Below are 22,596 nucleotides of genomic sequence, written 5' to 3'. Positions count from 1 at the left end.
GTCCTATTGCAGCTAGTATTTACTCAAAAAATTGCTACAATTGGTATGCTTTGCTATTGAAATCATTTAAGGAAATTGGTCACCACTAAATGGTGCCAAGTAGTCTTTAGTTCAAAGAATCCCCATGAAACCGATAAGTTGATTAGATAATAACAATGTAATAAAGTTATTACCATGCATTCTTTAATGAATTACCAGGAAAATAGGTAAAATAAAGTATAACCCAAACTTCAAGACTATTCCCCATGTCCCTTATGCATCAGCTGGTGTAGGTTTAAGCTGATATGTATAGTGTGCAGGGCCCCTACCATAGCATTGACGTCCGTCCCCAGTGAAACCAGTGGAACACTCGCAGGTGAACTGGACGCCTTCTCCGGGTCTGCAGGCGGCATTGGTGTCGCAGCCGTGTCTGCCGGTGAAACATGGGTTCTGCTCTGGTGGGTCACCTGTCAATCAAAACAAACGTCCGTTCTCTTGAGGGGCAGCAGTGGGTTCCGTGTTAGTGGGTGATGCCATCAATGCCTAGTTCAGGGATCGTTCTGATGTTATAGCTAGAATTTAAGTGAAATAGTTGCAGTAAACATGGAATGGACTAATTGGTTGCAATTCACTTATAAGCTACATATAGTCCTTCAGTAAGGCTTTTGTGTGGCTGTTTTCAGATGATGGATTTTGTAAAACAAGGGATCAGGGGAGTTCTACTTTGGAGTTACTTCAGTCTTTGGATACTTCAATCTGAAAAGCCACAGTATAGTACTACAACCTGAAATGAATAGATTCCCAGTAACCCTCACGTTAGTTATTGTTGGAAATGGCTTACGCTGTGGAATAGCTGGACAAGATGTAGTGACATCAAACACACACACACACACGTCTCAGTTTTGTACACACAGGCATGTAAGACACCTCTCCTGGCTGTTAGATGCGCCGACTGCTTATCAGACAGCTGCTTATTGGGGAGGGGGGGGCACGTTTGAAGTCCCTGCTCCTACAGACCCCATTGCGTCCTCACAGGAAACTCGGCACAGATGTTCCACTTTGGCCAATAAACTCCAGCTGAGTCAAGTTTGCTTGCATAACCTACCCCCGGCCCCCTGATCGCCACCCCCGGCCATCCCCTATGTACCTTTACCCCTCTCCCGGTGCCTTCCTCTTGCCCCCCCCCCTCTCTCCCCTTCTTCTTACACCTCCTACCTGCAGTAAATAACCTTGTGTGAACTGAAGCACGGCCCCTTGTTTACCTTATCCGCTAACCTTTACCCTGTCAAGGATTTGGGTGTCTTAGAAAGGCCAGCTGAGGAAATACAACAACACTAGGTTTTTGGTTTACCTACGGATAATGTTACACTACAGATAATTACTATTCATTTGGCTCGACATTCCATACTGTGTGTAGTCAGGAATTCAAACGCTCTTGAAGCGAAATGTATGTAATACGATGGTCCATTGAGACAACAAATGAGTGGTAACAACATCCCCCAGATGTCTAAAGAAGACACACGTATGAGTAGAGACAGAAGAATCTGTTGGGAAAATGTATACTGTTACAATCGCAGGTCCTGAATCCGAATCTCTTAGAACCAGCTGTTCTAGAAACACCAGCAAGAATCTCACAACATTAGGAACCACCGGTGTCTTTGGTTTTCCCGTTTGACGTCAATATGTTTCATAATAATATTGCGATTCATAGATGCTACTGAATGCAAGTGCAAGTTTAAATGTAATCCTTTAGCTACATATGTGGACTTTTTAGAGATCCATCACTCCACTCCGTTCAATAAATTGAACAGTCGTCATTATCATCAGATGGGCTTCACATATGTCCTTGTCCCCCCGTCTAGTCTATTGAGATGAGCTAAACCAAACATTTGCCGTGTTACAGCCCGTAAAGGGATAGCTAATTAATGTACAGTGCGTGGCTTTCGGACTCATTCATAAAATGAATAAAGTCCCCTTGATACAGAGTTTCGTCCGATTCTCTTATGGAGTTTCCTCCGGGTTCTCAAGAACTTGTTTTTGAATTTCCATTGTCATTCCCCACACCACACTCACACACAGCAGCATCCACCAGTCACATAACAAAATACACTTTCGTAAACTTTGCTCTTCTCACTAACATCAGTAAGCTGACCAGACCACTAAGTCCTTACTGTACTAGGGCTTTGTTTACAATTGCTTTCTCAGAGCAGTTCTTGATAACCTGATGCCAAGGGCACATCTTAACTTTAACTTGACTGCCAGATGTGCTCGGGAGGGAGATGATACAGCTATTTAGGTCAGAGGCGTTGTGCTGTGATGTGCTGCTTAATTTTTTTAAAAATGTTTTAACTACTGTTGCTTGATTGAGTGATTTGAGACGGCAGAGAGTTCTGTGCTATCATTGACGTTCATCTTTTGGGGCTTTAGGGACTATGAAGATACCTTTAGTTGCATGCCTTGTGGCATATGAATGTCTGTCAGAGCTGTGTGTCAGTGGATTGAATAGACGGTTTGGAGTTTTTAACACCTTAATATTTCTAACAAAATTGAGAAGCGATGCAGACAATGTCTCCTGTACTTCGAGCCAGGAAAGGCCAACATGAATTTTGTTGACATTAAATCTCTTGGAACATTGCAGGGAAAGACGTGCTGTTCTGTTTTGAGCCAGATTTAGCTTTATTATGTCTTTCTTTGCAGCACCTGACCATATTACTAGGAAGTAGACAAGATATGATCCAACTACAGCCCGTATGACTTGTTCGGCCTGTTGTGGTGTTAAGAATGCTGAGCATCTCCTTCCCCCAGCTCCCCGTCTTGTCAACAATTGAATCAATATACCTCGACCATGACCATTCACAGTCTACGGTGACACCAGGAAGTTTAGTTTCCTTAACTTGTTCTATAGTCACATTTTTCATAACCAGGTCCATCTTTGGTCTAGAGCTTAAAGGGATACTTCGGGATTTCGGCAATGAGGCCCTTAATCTACTTCCCCCAGAGTCAGAGCTGCAGTGATTTCGCTAGCTGTGGCCGCTGATGTGTATAGGGTTGAATACTCATCATACATAGACACGCAGGCTTTGTTTGAGGCTAGAAAACAGTAACGGGGCTTGCGGAATTCCACACTTTACATGTTTTACGTTAGAGAGGCTTCCATTGAAGAAATCCCTCTGTGTTGTATTAGATAGATAGCTTTTAATCCATGATATGCGTGTAAAGCCATAACACATACATTTTTCCGCTAACAGATTAGGGTCAATATCAAAAGGCTGCACTGCAATCTAACAGTACAGCTCCCACCGTCTGTGTATTATCCATTTCTTTCAGTCATTTGTATTAGTGCAGTGTGTGCAGAATGCCCTTCTCTCTGGGCATGCTTAAAGTCTGTTGTTCATTTGTTCATGAAGTAATAACATTGTATCTGGTCAAACACAATTCTTTCCGAACGTTTTCTCAAGCCAGCAGTAGACTTGTTGACCTGCTATTAGAACCAGAAAAGGGCGCTTTACCATTCATGGGTAGCGTAATGACTTTAGCTTCCCTTCAGGTCTGAGATTTTTGATTTCTCCAAGCTCATACCGAAGATATGAGACATAGGAGCGGAAAACATATTCCGTTACTATCCCCAGGAGCTTTCCATCCAAGTTGTCAATAACAGGTGGTTTCTCCATTTTTTCACCTCTTCCACACTAACTTTATGACGTTTAAATGAACCTTGCTTTTCTTTCATAATTAGGTATTTTATGCTTGAATATGATGGCTCACAGTTTGTTTTTGGAGTTTTAATGCCTGAATTTGCCCACTTTGCCAATTAAGTAGTTGTTGAAATAATTGGCCACATCACAGGGTTTCGTGACGAATGATCTGATTCAATAAAAGACGGTGTTGAATAAGTCTTTCTGCCCATAATTGAATCTAATGCGCTACAAAGCTTTTTTCCATCATATTTTATATATTTTATCATAGTTTCGTAATACAGTTTCTTCTTCTTTAGTTTAGTCACACCATTTCTCTATTTACAGTAGGTTTGCCAATCAGGTGTGCAGCAAGACTCATTAGCCACTCCACTCTTTTTCACTTCCTCATCGATCCACGGCGTCTCAGCAGTTCTAAACAGTCTGTTTCTTAATAAATAGGTGCATGTTCATCAATAACTGGAAGGAGCAATTTCAGAAATGTATTACAGCGTGTGGATGCTCCCCACTACACACATTTGACCAATCAATCTTCTTTACATCTTCAGCATAGGAATCACTACAAAAATTGTTGCATGATCTCTTAAACACTATTTTAGGCCCCGCCTTTGGAACCTTGGCTTTTCTGGATGTAGCTATTATATTGTGGTCACTACATCCAATGGGTGTGGATGCACCTATAGAACAAAGTTCTATCAAGCATTGCACATATATTATCCGGATAATGAATGTTAGCACTTGGTGGCCAGTAGCAGCACCACAAAAGAAGGCTTTGGATGAGGCAGATGAACCTGAAACCACAACACTGGAACAACCTTTGGCAAGGTATGATCTCTGAGCTTCACTGGAATTTGGCTCTGAACATACAGTGCATTCAGACCCCTTGACTTTTTGCACATTTTGTTACGTTACATCCTTATTATAGAAAATATTTTTGGGTTTTATCCCTCATCAGTCTAAACACAATACCCCATAATGACAAAGCAAAAAGATAGATTTAGATTTTTTGTTGTTGTACAAATGTATTAAAAATGAACATCTAAAATATCACATTTACATAAGTATTCAGACCCTTTACTCAGTACTTTGTTGAAGCACCCTTCTCAGCGAATACAGCCTTGAGACTTCTTGGGTATGGCGCTACAAGCTTGGCACACATATATTTGGGGAGTTTCTCCCATTCTTCTCTGCAGATCCCTCAAGCTCTGTCAGGTTGGATGACTGCAGTTATTTTCAGGTCTCTCCAGTGATATTTGATCAGGTTTAAGTCCGGACTCTGGCTGGGCCACTCAAAGTCATTCAGAGATTTGTCCTGAAGCCACTCCTGCATTGTCTTGGCCGTGTGCTTAGGGTCATTGTCCTGTTGGAAGGTGAACATTCACCCCAGTCTGAGGCCCTGAATGCTTGGAGCAGGTTTTCATCAAGGATCTCTCTGTACTTGGCTCCGTTCATCTTTCCCTCGATCCTGACTAGTTGCCCAGTCCCTGCCGCCTTTTACTGAGAAGTGGCTTCCATCTGGCCACTATGAAATAAAGGCCTGATTGGTGGAGTGCTGCAGAGATGGTTGTCCTTCTGGAAGGTTCTCCCATCTCCACAAATCATATGCAATCTCAAGGATAATCAATGGAAACAGAATGCACCTGAGCTCAATTTTGAGTCTCATAGCAAAGGGTCTGTAAATAGCAAATAATTGTGTAAGGTATTTCTGTTTTTGTGTTTCAATACATTTAAACATTTCTAAAAACCTTGTTTTCACTTTGTCATTATTGGGTATTATTGGGTAATAACAGCGTTATTCTATTTTAGAATATGCTGTAATGTAAGAAAACGTGAAAAAGGGGAAGGGGTCTGAATACTTTAAGAATGCACTGTATACAGAGACACCTCCCCCGGATTTATTCCTGTCTTTTTTGGGATGTTATATCCCTGTATTGCTACTGCTGTGTTGTCAAATTAATTATCTAAGTGAGTCTCAGTGATGGCTAACATACACTATATATAACAAAAGTATGTGGACACCCCTTCAAATTAGTTGATTCGGCTATTTCAGCAAAACCAGACTTTCAACGTGGCACCGTCAAAGGATGGCACCTTTCCAACAAGTCAGTTTGTCAAATTTCTGCCCTGCTAGAGCTGCCCCGGTGAACTGTAAGTGCTGTTATTGTGAAGAGTAAACGTCTAGGATTAACAACGGCTCAGTTGTGAAGTGGCAGGCCACACAAGCTCACAGAATGGGACCGCCGAGTGCTGAAGCGGGTACTGCTTAAAAATCATCTGTCCTCGGTTGCAACACCCACTACCAAGTTCCAAACTGCCTCTGGAAGCAACGTCAGAACAATAACTGTTCATCGGGAGTTTCATGAAATGGGTTTCCATGGCCGAGCAGCCGCACACAAGCCTAAGATCACCATGCGCAATGCCAGGCATCGGCTAGAGTGGTGTAAAACTCGCCGCCATTGGACTCTGGAGCTATGGAAATGCGTTATCTGGAGTGATGAATCATGCTTCACCATTTGGCAGTCCGACAGACAAATCTGTGTCAGGAGAAGGTGAACGCTACCTGCCTGAATGGATAGTGCCAACTGTACATTTTGGTGGAGGAGAAATAATGGTCAGGGGCTGTTTTTCATGGTTCGGGTTAGGCCCCTTAGTTCCAGTGAAGTGAAATATTAATGCTACCACATACAATGACCGAGACAATTCTGTACTTCCAACTTTGTGGCAGCAGTTTGCGGAAGGCCCTTTCCTGTTTCAGCATAACAATGCCCTCTTGCACAAAGCGAGGTCCATACAGAAATGTTTTGTCGGTGTGGAAGAACTTGACACCTCAATCTTCTTATGATCTAGCTGCAGCTTTTCAGCGATCATTTTTCTCACTTTCTCCTCAGATTCCGTCCAGGTCTTGTGTGGAGACTGGGATTCCATCCACAGCAATGTTATTTTGCCTTGATTGTCCTTCTTGGTACTCCTGTTTGCCTGTCATTATTAACATCGATCATATGATCTTGTTGCAAATCCACGCAGGGTTTCCACCACCATTTAAATTTAAGGATCAGGTGTTTGTCTTACAGCCACATCCAGCCAAACATAGCGGATAAGCCAGATGTAGTGGGAAAGTTAGCAGAAATATAGCAGAACATAAGCCCAACGTTAGCTGAAGATTATCAGTATTTACATGACAGGCTATACTCAATTAGGATGGGCCCAAGCAGAACATTAGCAGAATATTAACAGAAGACTAACACAACTAGCAGAACATTAGCGGAACATTAGAAGAATGTGAACACAACTAGCAGAGCGTAAGCACAAGGTTAGAGTAACATTATAGTTAGCTGTAACACAAGGGGTTCTACTCACCGTGGATGGAGCCGATCTTGTTGCTCATAGCGTAGCGGATCAGCTGGTTGCCCGAGTCGTACATGACGAAGATCTGGTCGACGCTGAGCTGCTGGGTAGGCTGCACGGCCCTGACCGCCTCGTCATTGGGACAGCTCTGGTAGGTGATGGTCTGACGCCACTGGTAGGTCTTGGTCTGGACGCTGCCGTCCAGTAGGCTCACGGTGTAGTCGCGGTTGGAGGAGGAGGTGATCCCTGAAGAGAATTTGAAGAAGTGGAACGTTGCTACATTGAACATCCATATTACAGTTGGTATCATAAGTATTCATCCCCTTGGCTTTTTTCCCCACATGTTTGTTGCGTAACGAAGTTGGGATTGGATTTTGATTGGATTTTGATTTGATTGAAATAGATTTCATTTCGATATTTTGTAATTGATCTAGACAAAATAGTCCATAATGTCAAAGTGAAGAAAAATAAAAGTGAAGAAAAAAAAAATCTCAAAATTAATACAGTTGCTGCATAAGAATTCACCCCTTTTGTTCAGCCAAGCCTAAATTAGTTCAGGAGTCAAATTTCGCTTAACAAATCACATTGTGTGAAATAATAAGGGTTGACATGAACATTTTATGACTACCCCTTCCTCTCCCCCCCATATATACAATATCTGTAAGGTCCCTCAGTCAAGTGTTGAATTTCAACCACAAAGAGCTTTTCCACTGGTAGATTGGTAACAACAACAAGTCAGACACACAGCATTGCTGTGGATGATGTATTGAACCACCCAGGCACATCCAAGATACAGTTGTTATTCTGAACTGAGCTGCAGGACAGGAAGGAAACTGCTCAGTGATTATCACCATGAGGCCATTGGTGATTTTAAATGGCTGTGATGGGAGAGAACTGAGAATGGAGCAACAACATTGTAGTGACTCCACAATAATGACCAAAATTAAGAATAAAAATGTGCAGAATATATACAGAATAGTCCAAAGCACGCAAAGGAATATACTTTTTGGCCTAAATGGAAAGTCTTATGTTTGGGGCTAATCCAACACAACACATCCCTGAGTAATTGCCTCCTTATTGTCAGGCATTGTGGTGGTTGCATCATGGAATGGGTATTCTCGAAGCAAAGACTGGGAAGTTTTCAGGATAAATAAAAAAAGGATGGAGCTAATCACAGGCAAAATCCTAGAGGAAAACCTGGTTCATTCTGCTTTCCAACAAACACTGGGAGAGGAATTCACCTTTCAGAAGGACAACCTAAAACACAAGTCTACACTGGAGTTGCTTTACCAAGTTACAGTTTTGACTTAAATCTGCTTGAAAATCTATGGCAAGACTTGAATATGACACCTTGAAAGAGCTTGAAGAATTTTTTTAAGAATAATGGGCACATATTGCGCAATCCAGGTGTGCAGAGCACTTAGAGAATTTACCCAAGAAGACTCACAGCTGTAATTGCTGCCAAAAGTGTTTCTAAGACTATGTGTCTCATGAAAAGAATAAGATAGACTACTACCTGGTTGCATGTAAGAGCAATTGGACTAATAACAACATTGGGATTCATGCTGACCTTTCTTATGTGATTAGATGTATTACAAACTGTGACAGTGTTGAGTTCCAGGATTGGGGTTACTCAATTCAGGAGATCAAAATCATTTTTGTGAATTGACTCAATTGAAATGGAATTGACTGCATTCCAAGTTATAATGGTGTGGTCATGACTCACGGTTACTGCCATACTGGTAGAGCTCCTTGTATGGGTCGATCTGGACAGTGGAGCCGTGTGGGACCTCAGGGAGACGGCCCTCCAGCTCGGTGCTCACCACCAGGTGGTCGTGCTCGTCGACGCCCTTGAACTCCTGCTTGATGGTCAGCCTCTCGTTGCCCGGTAAGAAGGTCACCTCGGCCTGCCTGGAGAACACGCCACCTGGGGGAGGGGGGGGGGGGACAGTTGAGGGTGGTTGTGGGGTAGAAGGGTGTTTGTGTGTGCGTGAGGAGAGATGGTGGTGGGAGAAGGAAAGTGAGAGATAACCAAGTCTCATAGGTTCTCTTCAGCTCCTGAGCACAAATGTAGGATTGTCTTGCCTTACCCAAAAGCTCAACCATTATGTGATGAAACACAAAACCTAGCCGTACTGAAGATCAGCATTTAGGGGCAACTTAATTCTGCATCCTCACCCATACCCTTGAGTATATCCCCCGACTTTTGGTTCTCCCTGGAGCCAACAACATTACACATCAAAGGGGAACATTTTGAAAGAAGTGAAGTCAGCTGGAAGCAATGAGCTGGAGCAACATTTTGAGGCCCGAAAAGCAGGAAAATGCACCGAAAACGGGAACACAGAACAAATTCCCAATAATTTTACCCATCATCGTTCTACCAACAAATCATGGGCTCCCGAGTGGTGCAGTGGTCTAAGGCACTGCATCTCAGTGCAAGAGGCGTGTGTCACTGTAGTCCCTGGTTCAAATCCAGGCCCAAGTGGCCCATCGTCGGCCGGGGTAGGCCGTCATTGTAAATAAGAATTTTTTCTTAATTAACTGACATGCCTTGTTAAATAGAGGTTACATTTTTTTTTTTTACGTCCAAGTGGAAGACTAAAGTGGAGTTCAACTTGTTGAGGAATGTATCAAACATAGAAAGATAGTCCTAATCACTTGGCACAATTCACTTAAACTTCCACGTATACCACTCAAATGGCCAGTAGAGCATGTACTTTCCCTGAGCAAGGAGATTGGCAGTGTCCGAATACCCTTACTTGCGTTCTAAACAGTAGGCAAAGACATTTTATGTATGTGAAATGTCCAAAATGTTGTATGCTTTAAATGCCAGGACGTCATACTCATTTCGGCTTTTAATCTTGTAGAACTCGCTACACACTAGTGAGGAATAGAATTGTCTATCGAGACCAACGTGTGTTTGACAATAGCTGATTTTCACCTGAGGGGACGTGCTGTACCAAAATGAACGAATGGCGGGAATCAACGCAATTGTTCATTAGATGACACATTCTCAGTATGGATGAGCCTAGTATGCTGATATTTGTTGCTTACTGCATTCGATTTTTACTAAACAGCACATTCTTAACAGTGTGTAGTACTATTAGTACACAGTATGCAGTTTAGGTAAATAGTATGTAAGCCAGATTTTGGACATATACAAAAAAAACTGTCATTCAAAGAGAGCAAATAAATCAAACTAATCAAACTTAACTTGAATAAATGTTGACCTAAGCAGCAATCCCACAGCGGTCATTCACACCTGTCTTTGAAGGACATCTCATTAGACCACAGCAAACCAAGTTCCAAGCCCCAGGTGCCTTTGCAACAATGGAAGGAGAAGCAAAACCAAATGCGACCCTATTCACATTAGAAAAGCCTAATGTATTCAAATCACCTGCTGCATTAAAGCAGAAGATCAGAGTTCCCTTCTCATGGACATTCTCCAGGGCAAGGAAGTGTTGAGAAAGACGCTATGAATCAAGGAAGCGAGGAATCACTTTCGTGATTCACCCAATGTCAGCTCTTACCTTAAAACAACTCTTAATGACACAACAATGTGCAAGATAATAGGCGAACCAGCTCTTACCGATGATGCTGAATCCGTTCTCATAGCCAGGCTGCTCCAGAGCGAAGGCCCAGCCGATGACCCCTCCCAGGGAAGAGAGGGGCTGCAGGGAGGGTCCCAAGCCGGCCGGGATGGTGCTGATGGCCACGTAGGCGCGCCCATCGTTGGCCACCACGTACGAGTGCAGGTCATTGTTGTAAAACTCCAGTGGCGAGGGCGAGTTGCCCACAAACACACGGCCGCTCACTTTGCCGTTCATCCGCTGGGGCTTACCTGGGTGTGGAATGTAAGGAAATTAACTTATATTAATTAAAATCGAATTAAATTAAGTTCAAATGTAACTGATGTGGGACTGTGTGTCAAGCATTCAGGTTTTCAATTTCATTATGAAATTTTGAATTATTCTAAAACTTTATTTGACATGTTTCATTAACGAAAGGTAGCAGGATAGCCCTAACCCTTATTACACAAATACTGTATGTACTTTGGGTATCTACCTTCAGCCACACAATCCTTGCCGTTGCCATAGAAACCAGGCCTACAGTGGCAGCAGTAGCCATTGGTGTAGTCCTTACAGTCAGCGAAGGACGAGCACTTCTGCCTGTTACTGGCGCATGTCTCAGAACTGTACGCAAACACTGCCGAAAAGAAGACAAACCACATTCTTAGAAAAAATACAATTTTAGAAGAAAAATAAAGGTGCTGTCTAGAACCTAAAAGGGTTATCCAGCTGTCCCCATAGGAGAAACCTTTGAAGAACCCTACATGGAACCCAAAAGGGTTCTACCTGGAACCAAAAATAGTTTTACCTAGAATCAATAAGGTTTCTCCTATGGGGACAGTGAAATAACCATTTTGGAACCCTTTTTTTCTAAGATTGTAATTTCATTGGAGCTCTTGTTTGCTACAAAATACTTTAGTAGGCCGGTTAAACAAAGAAGCATGTCCAAAGACTAAGGAGCACAAAACAAAGCAGCATGCCTTGCCCTAACCGCACACACAGAACTAACATCAACAACATGCATGATAGTCTATCATGGTTGAGGGTTGAGGAGAAACGTACTTCTTCTCTTCTAGTCTTTTTAAGAAAAGTGTGTGTTGAAAATGCCTAACCAATTGTATAATCTATTTGCATACACTTCAAACAGACGTACAGTGCCTTGCGAAAGTATTCGGCCCCCTTGAACTTTGCGACCTTTTGCCACATTTCAGGCTTCAAACATAAAGATATAAAACTGTATTTTTTTGTGAAGAATCAACAACAAGTGAGACACAATCATGAAGTGGAACCACATTTATTGGATATTTCAAACTTTTTTAACAAATCAAAAACTGAAAAATTGGGCGTGCAAAATTATGTTTGGGTGTGCAAAATTATGTTTATTTTTGAACCATTCCATTGTAGACTTTGCTTTATGTTTTGGATCATTGTCTTGTTGGAAGACAAATCTCCGTCCCAGTCTCAGGTCTTTTGCAGACTCCATCAGGTTTTCTTCCAGAATGGTCCTGTATTTGGCTCCATCCATCTTCCCATCAATTTTAACCAATAATCAATCTTCCCTGTCCCTGCTGAAGAAAGGCAGGCCCAAACCATGATGCTGCCACCACCATGTTTGACAGTGGGGATGGTGTGTTCAGCTGTGTTGCTTTTATGCCAAACATAACGTTTTGCATTGTTGCCAAAAAGTTCAATTTTGGTTTCATCTGACCAGAGTACCTTCTTCCACATGTTTGGTGTGTCTCCCAGGTGGCTTGTGGCAAACTTTAAACAACACTTTTTATGGATATCTTTAAGAAATGGCTTTCTTCTTGCCACTCTTCCATAAAGGCCAGATTTGTGCAATATACGACTGATTGTTGTCCTATGGACAGAGTCTCCCACCTCAGCTGTAGATCTCTGCAGTTCATCCAGAGTGATCATGGGCCGCTTGGCTGCATCTCTGATCAGTCTTCTCCTTGTATGAGCTGAAAGTTTAGAGGGACGGCTAGGTCTTGGTAGATTTGCAGTGGTCTGATACTCCTTCCATTTCAATATTATCGCTTGCACAGTGCTCCTTGGGATGTTTAAAGCTTGGGAAATATTTTTGTATCTAAATCCGGCTTTAAACTTCTTCACAACAGTATCTCGGACCTGCCTGGTGTGTTCCTTGTTCTTCATGATGCTCTCTGCGCTTTTAACGGACCTCTGAGACTATCACAGTGCAGGTGCATTTATACGGAGACTTGATTACACACAGGTGGATTGTATTTATCATGATTAGTCATTTAGGTCAACATTGGATCATTCAGAGATCCTCGCTGAACTTCTGGAGAGAGTTTGCTGCACTGAAAGTAAAGGGGCTGAATAATTTTGCACGCCCAATTTTTCAGTTTTTGATTTGTTAAAAAAGTTTGAAATATCCAATAAATGTCGTTCCACTTCATGATTGTGTCCCACTTGTTGTTGATTCTTCACAAAAAAATACAGTTTTATATCTTTATGTTTGAAGCCTGGAATGTGGCAAAAGGTCGCAAAGTTCAAGGGGGCCGAAAACTTTCGCAAGGCACTGTACATTCGGAAAGTATTCAGACCCCTTGACTTTTTCCATATTTTGTTAAGTTACAGCATTATTCTAAAAGTGATTATATGCCAATCAATCTACACGCAATACCCCATAACAACAAAGCAAAAACAGGTTTTCAGAAATTTGTGCAAATTTATAAAAACAAAAAAACACAAATACCTTATTTACATAAGCATTCAGACCCTTTGCTATGAGACTAGAAATTGAGCTCAGGTGCATCCTGTTTCCATTGATCATCCTTGAGATGTTTCTAAAACTTGATTGGAGTACACCTGTGGTAAATTCAATTGATTGATAGGATTTGGAAAGGCACACAACTGTCTATATATATATTTTTTTTCACCTTTATTTAACCAGGTAGGCCAGTTGAGAACAAGTTCTCATTTACAACTGCGACCTAGCCAAGATAAAGCAAAGCAGTGCAACACAAACAACACAGAGTTACACATCGGATAAACAAACGTACAGTCAAATAACACAATAGAAAGGTCTATACACAGTGTGTGCAAATGTAGTAAGATTACGGAGGGAAGGCAATAAATAGGCCATAGTGGCGAAATAATTACAATTTAGCAATTAAACACTGGAGTGATATATGTGCAGAGGATGAATCTGCAAGTAGAGATATTGGGGTGCAAAGGCAAAAGAATAAATAACAATATGGGGATGAGGTAGTTGAGTGGGCTATTTACAGATGGGCTGTGTACAGGTTCAATGATCGGTAAGCTGCTGTGACAGCTGATGCTTAAAGTTAGTGAGGGAGAGCTTCAGTGATTTTTGCAATTCGTTGCAGTCATTAGCAGCAGAGAACTGGAAGGAAAGGCGGCCAAAGAAGGAGTTGGCTTTGGGGATGTATAGTGAAATATACCTGCTGGAGCGCGTGATACGGGTGGGTGCTGCTATGGTGACCAGTGAGCTGAGATAAGGCGGGGTTTAACCTAGCAAAGACTTATAGACGACCTGGAGCCAGTGGGTTTGGCGATGAATATGAAGCGAGGGCCAGCCAACGAGAGAGCATACATGTCGCAGTGGTGGGTAGTATATTGAGCTCTGGTGACGAAACGGATGGCACTGTGATAAACTACATCCAATTTGCTGCATAGAGAGTTGGAGGCTATTTTGTGAATGACATCGCTGAAGTCAAGGATCAGCAGGATTTACGAGGGTATGTTTGGCAGCATGAATGAAGGATGCTTTGTTGCGAAATAGGAAGCCAATTCTAGATTTAATTTTGGATTGGAGATGCTTAATGTGAGTCTGGAATGAGAGTTTTACAGTCTAACCAGACACATAGGTATTTGTAGTTGTCCACATATTCTAAGTCAGAACTGTCCAGAGTAGTGATGCCAGACGGGCGGGCGGGTGCAGGCAGCAATCGGTTGAAGAGCATGTATTTAGTTTTACTTGCATTTAAGAGCAGTTGGAGGCCACGGAAGTGGAGTGTTGTATGGCATTGAAGCTCACCTGGAGGGTTGTTAACACAGTGTCCAAAGAAGGGCCAGAAGTATACAGAATGGTGTCGTCTGCGTAGAGGTGGATCAGAGAATCACCAGCAGCAAGAGCAACATCATTGATGTATACATAGAAAAGACTTGGCCTGAGAATTGAACCCTGTGGCACCCCCATAGAGACTGCCAGAGGTCCAGACAACAGGCCCTCCGATTTGACACACTGAACTCTATATGTGAAGTAGTTGGTGAACCAGGCGAGGCAGTCATTTGAGAAACCAAGGCTGTTGAGTCTGCCGATAAGAATGTGGTGACTGACAGAGTGGAAAGCCTTGGCCAGGTCGATGAAGACGGCTGCACAGTATCGTCTTTTATCGATGGCAGTTATGATATTGTTTAGGACCTTGAGTGTGGCTGAGGTGCACCCATGACCAGCTCGGAAACCAGAATGCATAGCGGAGAAGGTACAGTCGGATTCGAAATGGTCAGTGATCTGTTTGTTAACTTGGCTTTTGAAGACTTTAGAAAGGCAGGCTAGGATAGATATAGGTCTGCAACAGTTTGGGTCTAGAGTGTCTCCCACTTTGAAGAAGGGAATGACCGCGGCAGCTTTCCAATCTTTAGGGATCTCAGACAATACGAAAGAGAGGTTGAACAGGCTAGTAATAGGGGTTGCAACAAATGCAGCGGAAAATTTTAGAAAGAGAAGGTCCAGATTGTCTTGCCCAGCTGATTTGAAGGGGTCCAGATTTTGCAGCTCTTTCAGAACATCAGCTATCTGGAGTTGGGTGAAGGAGAAATGGGGGAGTTGCTGTGGGGGGTGCAGAGCTGTTGACCGGGGTAGGGGTAGCCGGGTGTAAAGCATGGCCAGCCATAGAAAAATCCTTATTGAAATTCCTGATTTATCGGTGGTGACAGTGTTTCCCAGCCTCAGTGCAGTGGGCAGCTGGGAGGAGGTGCTCTTATTCTCCATGGACTTTACAGTGTCCCAGAACTTTTGGGGGTTTGTGCTACAGGATGCAAATTTCCTTTGAAAAAGCTAGCTTTGCTTTCCTAACTTCTTGTGTATATTGGTTCCTAACTTGCCTGAAAAGTTGAATATCGTGGGGGCTATTTAATGCTAATGCAGTACGCCACAGGATGTTTTTGTGCTGGTCAAGGGCAGTCAAGTCTGAAGTGAACCAAGGGCTGTTCTTAGTTCTACATTTTTTTGAATGGGGCATGCTTATTTAAGATGGTGAGGAAAGCACTTTTAAAGAATAACCATTTACAAAATACTGATGGAATGAGGTCAATATCCTTCCAGGATACCCAGGCCAGGTCGATTAGAAAGGCCTGCTCGCTGAAGTGTTTTAGGGAGCGTTTGACAGCGATGAGGGGTGGTCGTTTGACCGCAGATCCATTACGGATGCAGGCAATGAGGCAGTGATCGCTGAGATCCTGGTACAAGACAGCAGAGCTGTATTTAGTGGGCAGGTTGGTCAGGATTATATCTATGACGGTGCCCGTGTTTACGGATTTAGGGTTGCACCTGGTAGGTTCCATGATAATTTGTGTGAGAATGAGGGCATCTAGTTTAGATTGTAGGGTGGCCGAGGTGTTAAGCATATCCCAGTTTAGGTCACCTAACAGTACAAACTCTGAAGATAAATGGGGGGCAATTAATTAATATATGGTGTCCAGGGCACCGCTAAGGGCTGAGGGGGGTCTATAACAAGCAGTAAGAGACTTATTTCTGGAAAGGTGGATTTTTAAAAGTAGAAGCTCAAACAGTTTAGGCACAGACCTGAATAGCATGACAGAACTGCAGGCTATCTCTGCAGTAGATTGCAACTCCACCACCTTCGGCAGTTCTATCTTGGTGGAAAATGTGGTAATTGGTCCGAATTTTTGGTGGCCTTCCTATGCTAGGATTCAGACACGGCTAGGACATCAGGGATGGCAGAATGTGCTAAAGCAGTGAATAAAACAAACTTAGGGAGGAGGCTTCTGATGTTAACATGCATGAAACCAAGGCTTTTACGGTTACAGAAGTCAACAAATGATAGTGCCTGGGGAATAGGAGTGGAATAGAAGATACCATAGTTGACACTGCATGTCAGAGCAAAAACCAAGCCATGAGATCGAAGGAATTTTCACTCCAATAGAGCTCCAAGACAGGATTGTGACGAGGCACAGATCTGGGGAAGGGTACCAAAAAATATCTCCAGCATTGAAGGTCCCCAAGAACATCATTCTTAAATGGAAGAAGTTTGGAACCAACAAGACTCATCCTAGAGCTGGCCAAACTGGTCACTCTGCCAGACAGAAGCCACTCCTCAGTAAAAGGCACATGACAGCCCTCTTGAAGATTAACGAAGGGCACCTACAGGACTTTCAGACCATGAGAAACAAGATTCTCTGGTCTGATGAAACCAAGATTGAACTCTTTGGCCTGAATGCCAAGTAGGAATGTCTGAAGGAAACCTGGCACCATCCCTATGGTGAAGCATGGTGGTAGCACCATCATGCTGTGGGGATGTTTTTCAGCGGCAGGGACTGAGGTAAGATGAACGGAGCAAAGTACTAAAAGATCCTCGATGAAAACCTTGCTCCAGAGTGCTCAGGACCTCAGACTGGGGCGAAGGTTCACCTTCCAACAGGACAATGACCCTAAGCACACAGCCAAGACAACGGAGAAGTGGCTTTGGGACAAGTCTTTGAACATCTTTGAATGAATATCTCTAGAGAGACCTGAAAATAGCTGTGCAGCGACGCTCCCCATTCAACCTGACAGAGCTTGAGAGGATCTGCAGAGAAGAATGGGAGAAACTCCCCAAATACAGGTGTGCCAAGCTTGTAGTGTCATACCCAAGAAGACTTGAGTCTGTAATTACTGCCAAAGGTGCTTCAACAAACTACTGAGTAAAGGGTCTGAAAACCTATGTAAATGTGATATTTCAGTTTTATCTTTTAAATAAATGTGCAAAAATGTCTAAAAACATGTTTGTGCTTTGTCATTATGGTGTATTATGTGTAGATTGATGAGGGGAAAAAACAATTTCATCAATTTTAGAATAAGGCTGTAATGTAACAAAATATGCAAAAAGTCTGAATACTTTCCGAATGCACTATACATACCCCACCAGAGTTTCTTCACGTTACCCAAACCAAAAACAGATTTAATGCGTCGCTCAGAATGCTCTGCCTCCAGAGGTTACTCAGGCAAAACCTGAGCTGTATTTTTTTTTTTTTATGTATCACAGTGCCTCTCCTCTTTCTAAACATCTAATTTAACTGTACTGTATGAATATGAATAGTGTGTAAATAGTATTTTTGTCTTTCCTATATATAACTTATTTCTTTAATTTTTTTAAATTTAATGTAATATCTTATGTTGTTCTTGTCTATACCTGTTTGGTACTTTGTCATGTATTTGTATGTTTTATGTGGACCCCAGGAAGCGTAGCTGCTGCATGTGCAGTAGCTAACAGAGATCCTACTAAACTAAACTAAACCAATGTTTATGTCATGGCAGTCTTGACTGTTTCTATTTCAGACACAGATTCAATTGGTGTTGTTTCTTTCATGGGTTACCATCAACATCAAGGGCATCATCTTCATCCACGACCACCACCTGTGGGGTTTGAGGCTGGTAGCGGGGTGGCTGCAGCTGGGCAGGCTGGACCGGCTCAGGGTATCTGGTCTGGACTGTCTCAGGGTACCTGTTCTGGACCGGCTCAGGGTAGCTGGTCTGGACTGTCTCAGGGTACCTGTTCTGGACCGGCTCAGGGTAGCTGGTCTGGACCGGCTCAGGGTAGCTGGTCTGGACCGGCTCAGGGTAGCTGGTCTGGACCGGCTCAGGGTAGCTGGTCTGGACCGGTTCAGGGTACCTGGGCTGGGGCGACTCAGGGACAACAGGGTATCTGGGCTGGTACTGGACCGGGTAGACAGTTGGGGGCAGCTCCGGCTCAGGTGTCTCCTCTTCCTCCTCGTGCTCATAGGGAGGGAAATCAATCTCCTGTTGTTCTCCATTGTTTCTGGGTGGAGACTCTGACACCGGCTCCACCTGCCCAACTGCCACGCCCTCCTCCGGGGACAGGTTGGTGACCAGGCCTGGGGTGATGGAGGAGAAGAACGGGGAGGTGCCGATCTCGTACACCCACACACCACGCCTGCCTGAGTTGGTCTCCCTAGCGGGAGACAGAATGCATCATTATGAGACCTGCCTCTATGAAGAAGCTTTATGCATATGTCAGGGTATATGTAATCATTACATAATTACCATAATGCAATGTAACTATGCAAATACCAGTTCAAAACATAATGACAGAAACCTAACCAAGTTTTCTATGAACAACACTTACTAAGCCTATGTAAAGTTCTTGGAGCATCTGGAAGCACACTACAGAAATCCAATCAATCATCCAATCAATCAATCAACCAATCAATCAACCAACCCAACCAACACCAACCAATCAACTTACTCGGAGAGCTGTCTGACGGACGCCTCGTCGTCGGTGGCAATGCGGTAGTAGGGCCCCTGGCTGCTGCTCCAGCTGAACCAGGCCTGGACCAGGCCCTGGCTGAAACCGGCTTGAACTGGTACGCTCTGGCCCGCCACAGGCGTGGAGATGTACTGCAGCCCCTCCCTGGGGTAGAACAAGATGGCATAGGAGGCGGACGCCATGGACGCCACCACCAGCTGGAACGTGTTTCTCTACATGGTAGAAAGAAAAGGTAGAAGTGGGACACTGAGTCCTAGCACCCTATTACTTATTTTGTGCACTACCTTTGAGTTTGGCTTGAGAGAGTGAACTAAATATGTAACAAAAAAAATCTATGTAGCCCACCATAAAAACTGCAAACACAGTTGGAAGGACTATGTAGCCATGTGTAACAATACTCTAACTATACTGTACCTGCAACTACATTGTACAATGTATGGGTTTTAGGCAACTTCATATTAGGTGGATAGAAAAGATGGTGTCAAATTATAATTTCAAATGCTATCCATATCAACGTTGCATTAAAACAAGTTTATCAACAGTTCAATATATCCAATGACATATTTTAAAAGACATAAAATGAATATGACCCTATCTAGGCCAATCTATGAGGGTTCTCCTTACCTTTCTGTCCAGCCCATCTCCTCGACCATGCTCGCCATGCGCCGCCACGTTCTCCCATGTGATGATTAAGGCGTGGGTGGGCTTGATCTCATCGTCCTGAGGGAATGCCTGGCTGATGTGGTCAATGGTCCGGAGAAGCACGGAGGGCCTGCTGTCCTGCCGGTAGTACACCTTCCCCACTCCGTCGCTGTTGTCCAGATCTCCGAGGAAAATCGCTATCATTCCGAAGCTGGCAGGCATCTTTCCCAGGTACTCGGACTCCACCTTAGGTTCTTCTACTGCCAGAAAGCCATTGGTGTTGATCTGGGATTGGAATATCACAAATGTGTTATCATCAGCAAAGACATGAATGATCATTTTTTGGCATGCCAGATGCTGCCAGATGGTGATGCGTGATTAATTACTGCAGAGAATACGTTTCCACTGCTCCAGAGTCCAATGGCGGCGAGCTTTACACCACTCCAGCCAATGCTTGGCATTGTGCATGATCTTAGGCTTGTGTGTGGCTGCTCGGCCATGGAAACCCATTTCATGAAGTGACCAACCTACAGTTCTTGTGCTAACGTTGCTTCCAGAGGCAGTTTGGAACTTGGTAGTGAGTGTTGCAACCGAAGACAGTCGATTTTACGTGCTGCATCATTCGACGGTCCCGTTCTGTGAACTTGTGTGGCCTATCACTTCACGGCTGAGCCGTTGTTGCTCCTAGACATTTCCACTCCACAATAACAGCACTTACAGTTGACCGGGGCAGCTCTGGCAGAAATTTGATGAACTGACTTGTTGGAAAGTTGGCATCCTATGATGGTGCCACGTTCGAAAGTCACTGAGCTCTTCAGTAAGGCCATTCTATTGCCGATGTTTGTCTGTGGCAGCGGTTCTCAATCCTGGTCCTGGGGGCCCAAAGGGGTGCACATTTGTATTTTTGCTTTAGCACTACAAACCTGATTCAAATCATCAAACCCTCATGATGAGTTGATAATTTGAATCAGCTGTGTAGTGCTAGGGCAAAAACAAAAATGTCCCCAGGACCAGGATTGAGAACCAGTGGTCTATGGAGATTGCATGGCTCTGTGCTCGATTGTATACACATCTCAGCAACGGGTGTGGCTGAAATAGCCAAATCAACTAATTTGAAGGGTTTTCCACATACTTTTTTGCCCAACTGTATATACAAAAGTATTTAGTCAGCCACCAATTGTACAAGTTCTCCCACTTAAAAAGATGAGAGAGGCCTGTAATTTTCATCATAGGTACACTTCAACTATGACAGACAAAATGAGAAAAAAAATCCAGAAAATCACATTGTAGGATTTTTTATGAATTTATTAGCAAATTATGGTGGAAAATAAGTATTTGGTCACCTACAAACAAGCAAGATTTCTGGCTCTCACAGACCTGTAATTTCTTCTTTAAGAGGCTCCTCTGTCCTCCACTCATTACCTGTATTAATGGCACCTGTTTGAACTTGTTATCAGTATAAAAGACACCTGTCCACAACCTCAAACAGTCACACTCCAAACTCCACTATGGCCAAGACCAAAGATCTGTCAAAGGACACCAGAAACAAAATTGTAGATCTGCACAAGGCTTGGAAGACTGAATCTGTAATAGGTAAGCAGCTTGGTTTGAAGAAATCAACTGTGGGAGCAATTATTAGGAAATGGAAGACATACAAGACCAATGATAATCTCCATCGATCTGGGCCTCCACGCAATATCTCACCCCGTGGGGTCAAAATGATCACAAGAACGGTGAGCAAAAATCCCAGAACCACAGGGGGGACCTAGTGAATGACCTGCAGAGAGCTGGGACCAAAGTAACAAAGCCTACCATCAGTAACACACTACGCCGCCAGGGACTCAAATCCTGCAGTGCCAGACGTGTCCCCCTGCTTAAGCCAGTACATGTCCAGGCCCGTCTGAAGTTTGCTAGAGAGCATTTGGATGATCCAGAAGAAGATTGGGAGAATGTCATATGGTCAGATGAAACCAAAATATAACTTTTTGATAAAAACTCAACTCATTGTGTTTGGAGGACAAAGAATGCTGAGTTGCATCCAAAGAACACCATACCTACTGTGAAGCATGGGGTTGGAAACATCATGCATTGAGGCTGTTTTTCTGCAAAGGGACCAGGATGACTGATCCGTGTAAAGGAAAGAATGAATGGGGCCATGTATTGTGAGATTTTGAGTGAAAACCTCCTTCCATCAGCAAGGGCATTGAGGATGAAACGTGGCTGGGTCTTTCAGCATGACAATGATCCCAAACACACCGCCCGGGCAACGAAGGAGTGGCTTCGTAAGAAGCATTTCAAGGTCCTGGAGTGGCCTAGCCAGTCTCCAGATCTCAACCCCATAGAAAATCTTTGGAGGGAGTTGAAAGTCTGTGTTGCCCAGCAACAGCCCCAAAACATCACTGCTCTAGAGGAGATCTGCATGGAGGAATGGGCCAAAATACCAGCAACAGTGTGTGAAAACCTTGTGAAGACTTACAGAAAACGTTTGACCTCTGTCATTGCCAACAAAGGGTATGTAACAAAGTATTGAGATAAACTTTTATTATTGACCAAATACTTATTTTCCACCATAATTTGCAAATAAATTCATCAAAAATCCTACAAATGTGATTTTCTGGATTTTTTTTTTCTCATTTGGTCTGTCATAGTTGAAGTGTACAGGCTTCTCTCATCTTTTTAAGTGGGAGAACTTGCACAATTGGTGGCTGACTAAATACTTTTTTGCCCCACTGTACAATGCTTTCGGAAGGTTCTGTTTTTCAACATTTTGATCCAAATCAAATCAAATTTTATTTGTCAAATGCACTGAATACAACAGGTGTTGACCTCACTGTGAAATGCTTACTTACAAGCCCTTAACCAACAATG

General features: G+C 43.3%; 1 protein-coding gene across 1 annotated transcript in view; it reads right to left on the bottom strand.

The window, feature by feature from the left end:
- LOC110493748 (nidogen-1) overlaps positions 1 to 22,596 on the bottom strand; it is a 54,847-nt gene that overhangs the window by 20,135 nt on the left and 12,116 nt on the right. Inside the window, exons 2-9 of the mRNA XM_036949746.2 lie at positions 19,711 to 20,013; positions 19,066 to 19,298; positions 18,176 to 18,771; positions 11,085 to 11,225; positions 10,609 to 10,860; positions 8,746 to 8,946; positions 7,032 to 7,265; positions 309 to 446 (exon numbers count right to left, since the gene is read on the bottom strand). Of these exons, the coding sequence (XP_036805641.2) occupies positions 309 to 446; positions 7,032 to 7,265; positions 8,746 to 8,946; positions 10,609 to 10,860; positions 11,085 to 11,225; positions 18,176 to 18,771; positions 19,066 to 19,298; positions 19,711 to 20,013 (2,098 nt within the window). The remainder of the gene's footprint in view (positions 1 to 308; positions 447 to 7,031; positions 7,266 to 8,745; positions 8,947 to 10,608; positions 10,861 to 11,084; positions 11,226 to 18,175; positions 18,772 to 19,065; positions 19,299 to 19,710; positions 20,014 to 22,596) is intronic.

Source organism: Oncorhynchus mykiss, chromosome 17, assembly GCF_057628025.1.
Source record: "Oncorhynchus mykiss isolate SJ-2025 chromosome 17, ASM5762802v1, whole genome shotgun sequence".
NCBI classification, from domain to species: Eukaryota; Metazoa; Chordata; class Actinopteri; order Salmoniformes; family Salmonidae; genus Oncorhynchus; species Oncorhynchus mykiss.
Note: the sequence above shows the minus strand (reverse complement) of the source record. Positions and strands in the feature narration are given on the sequence as shown.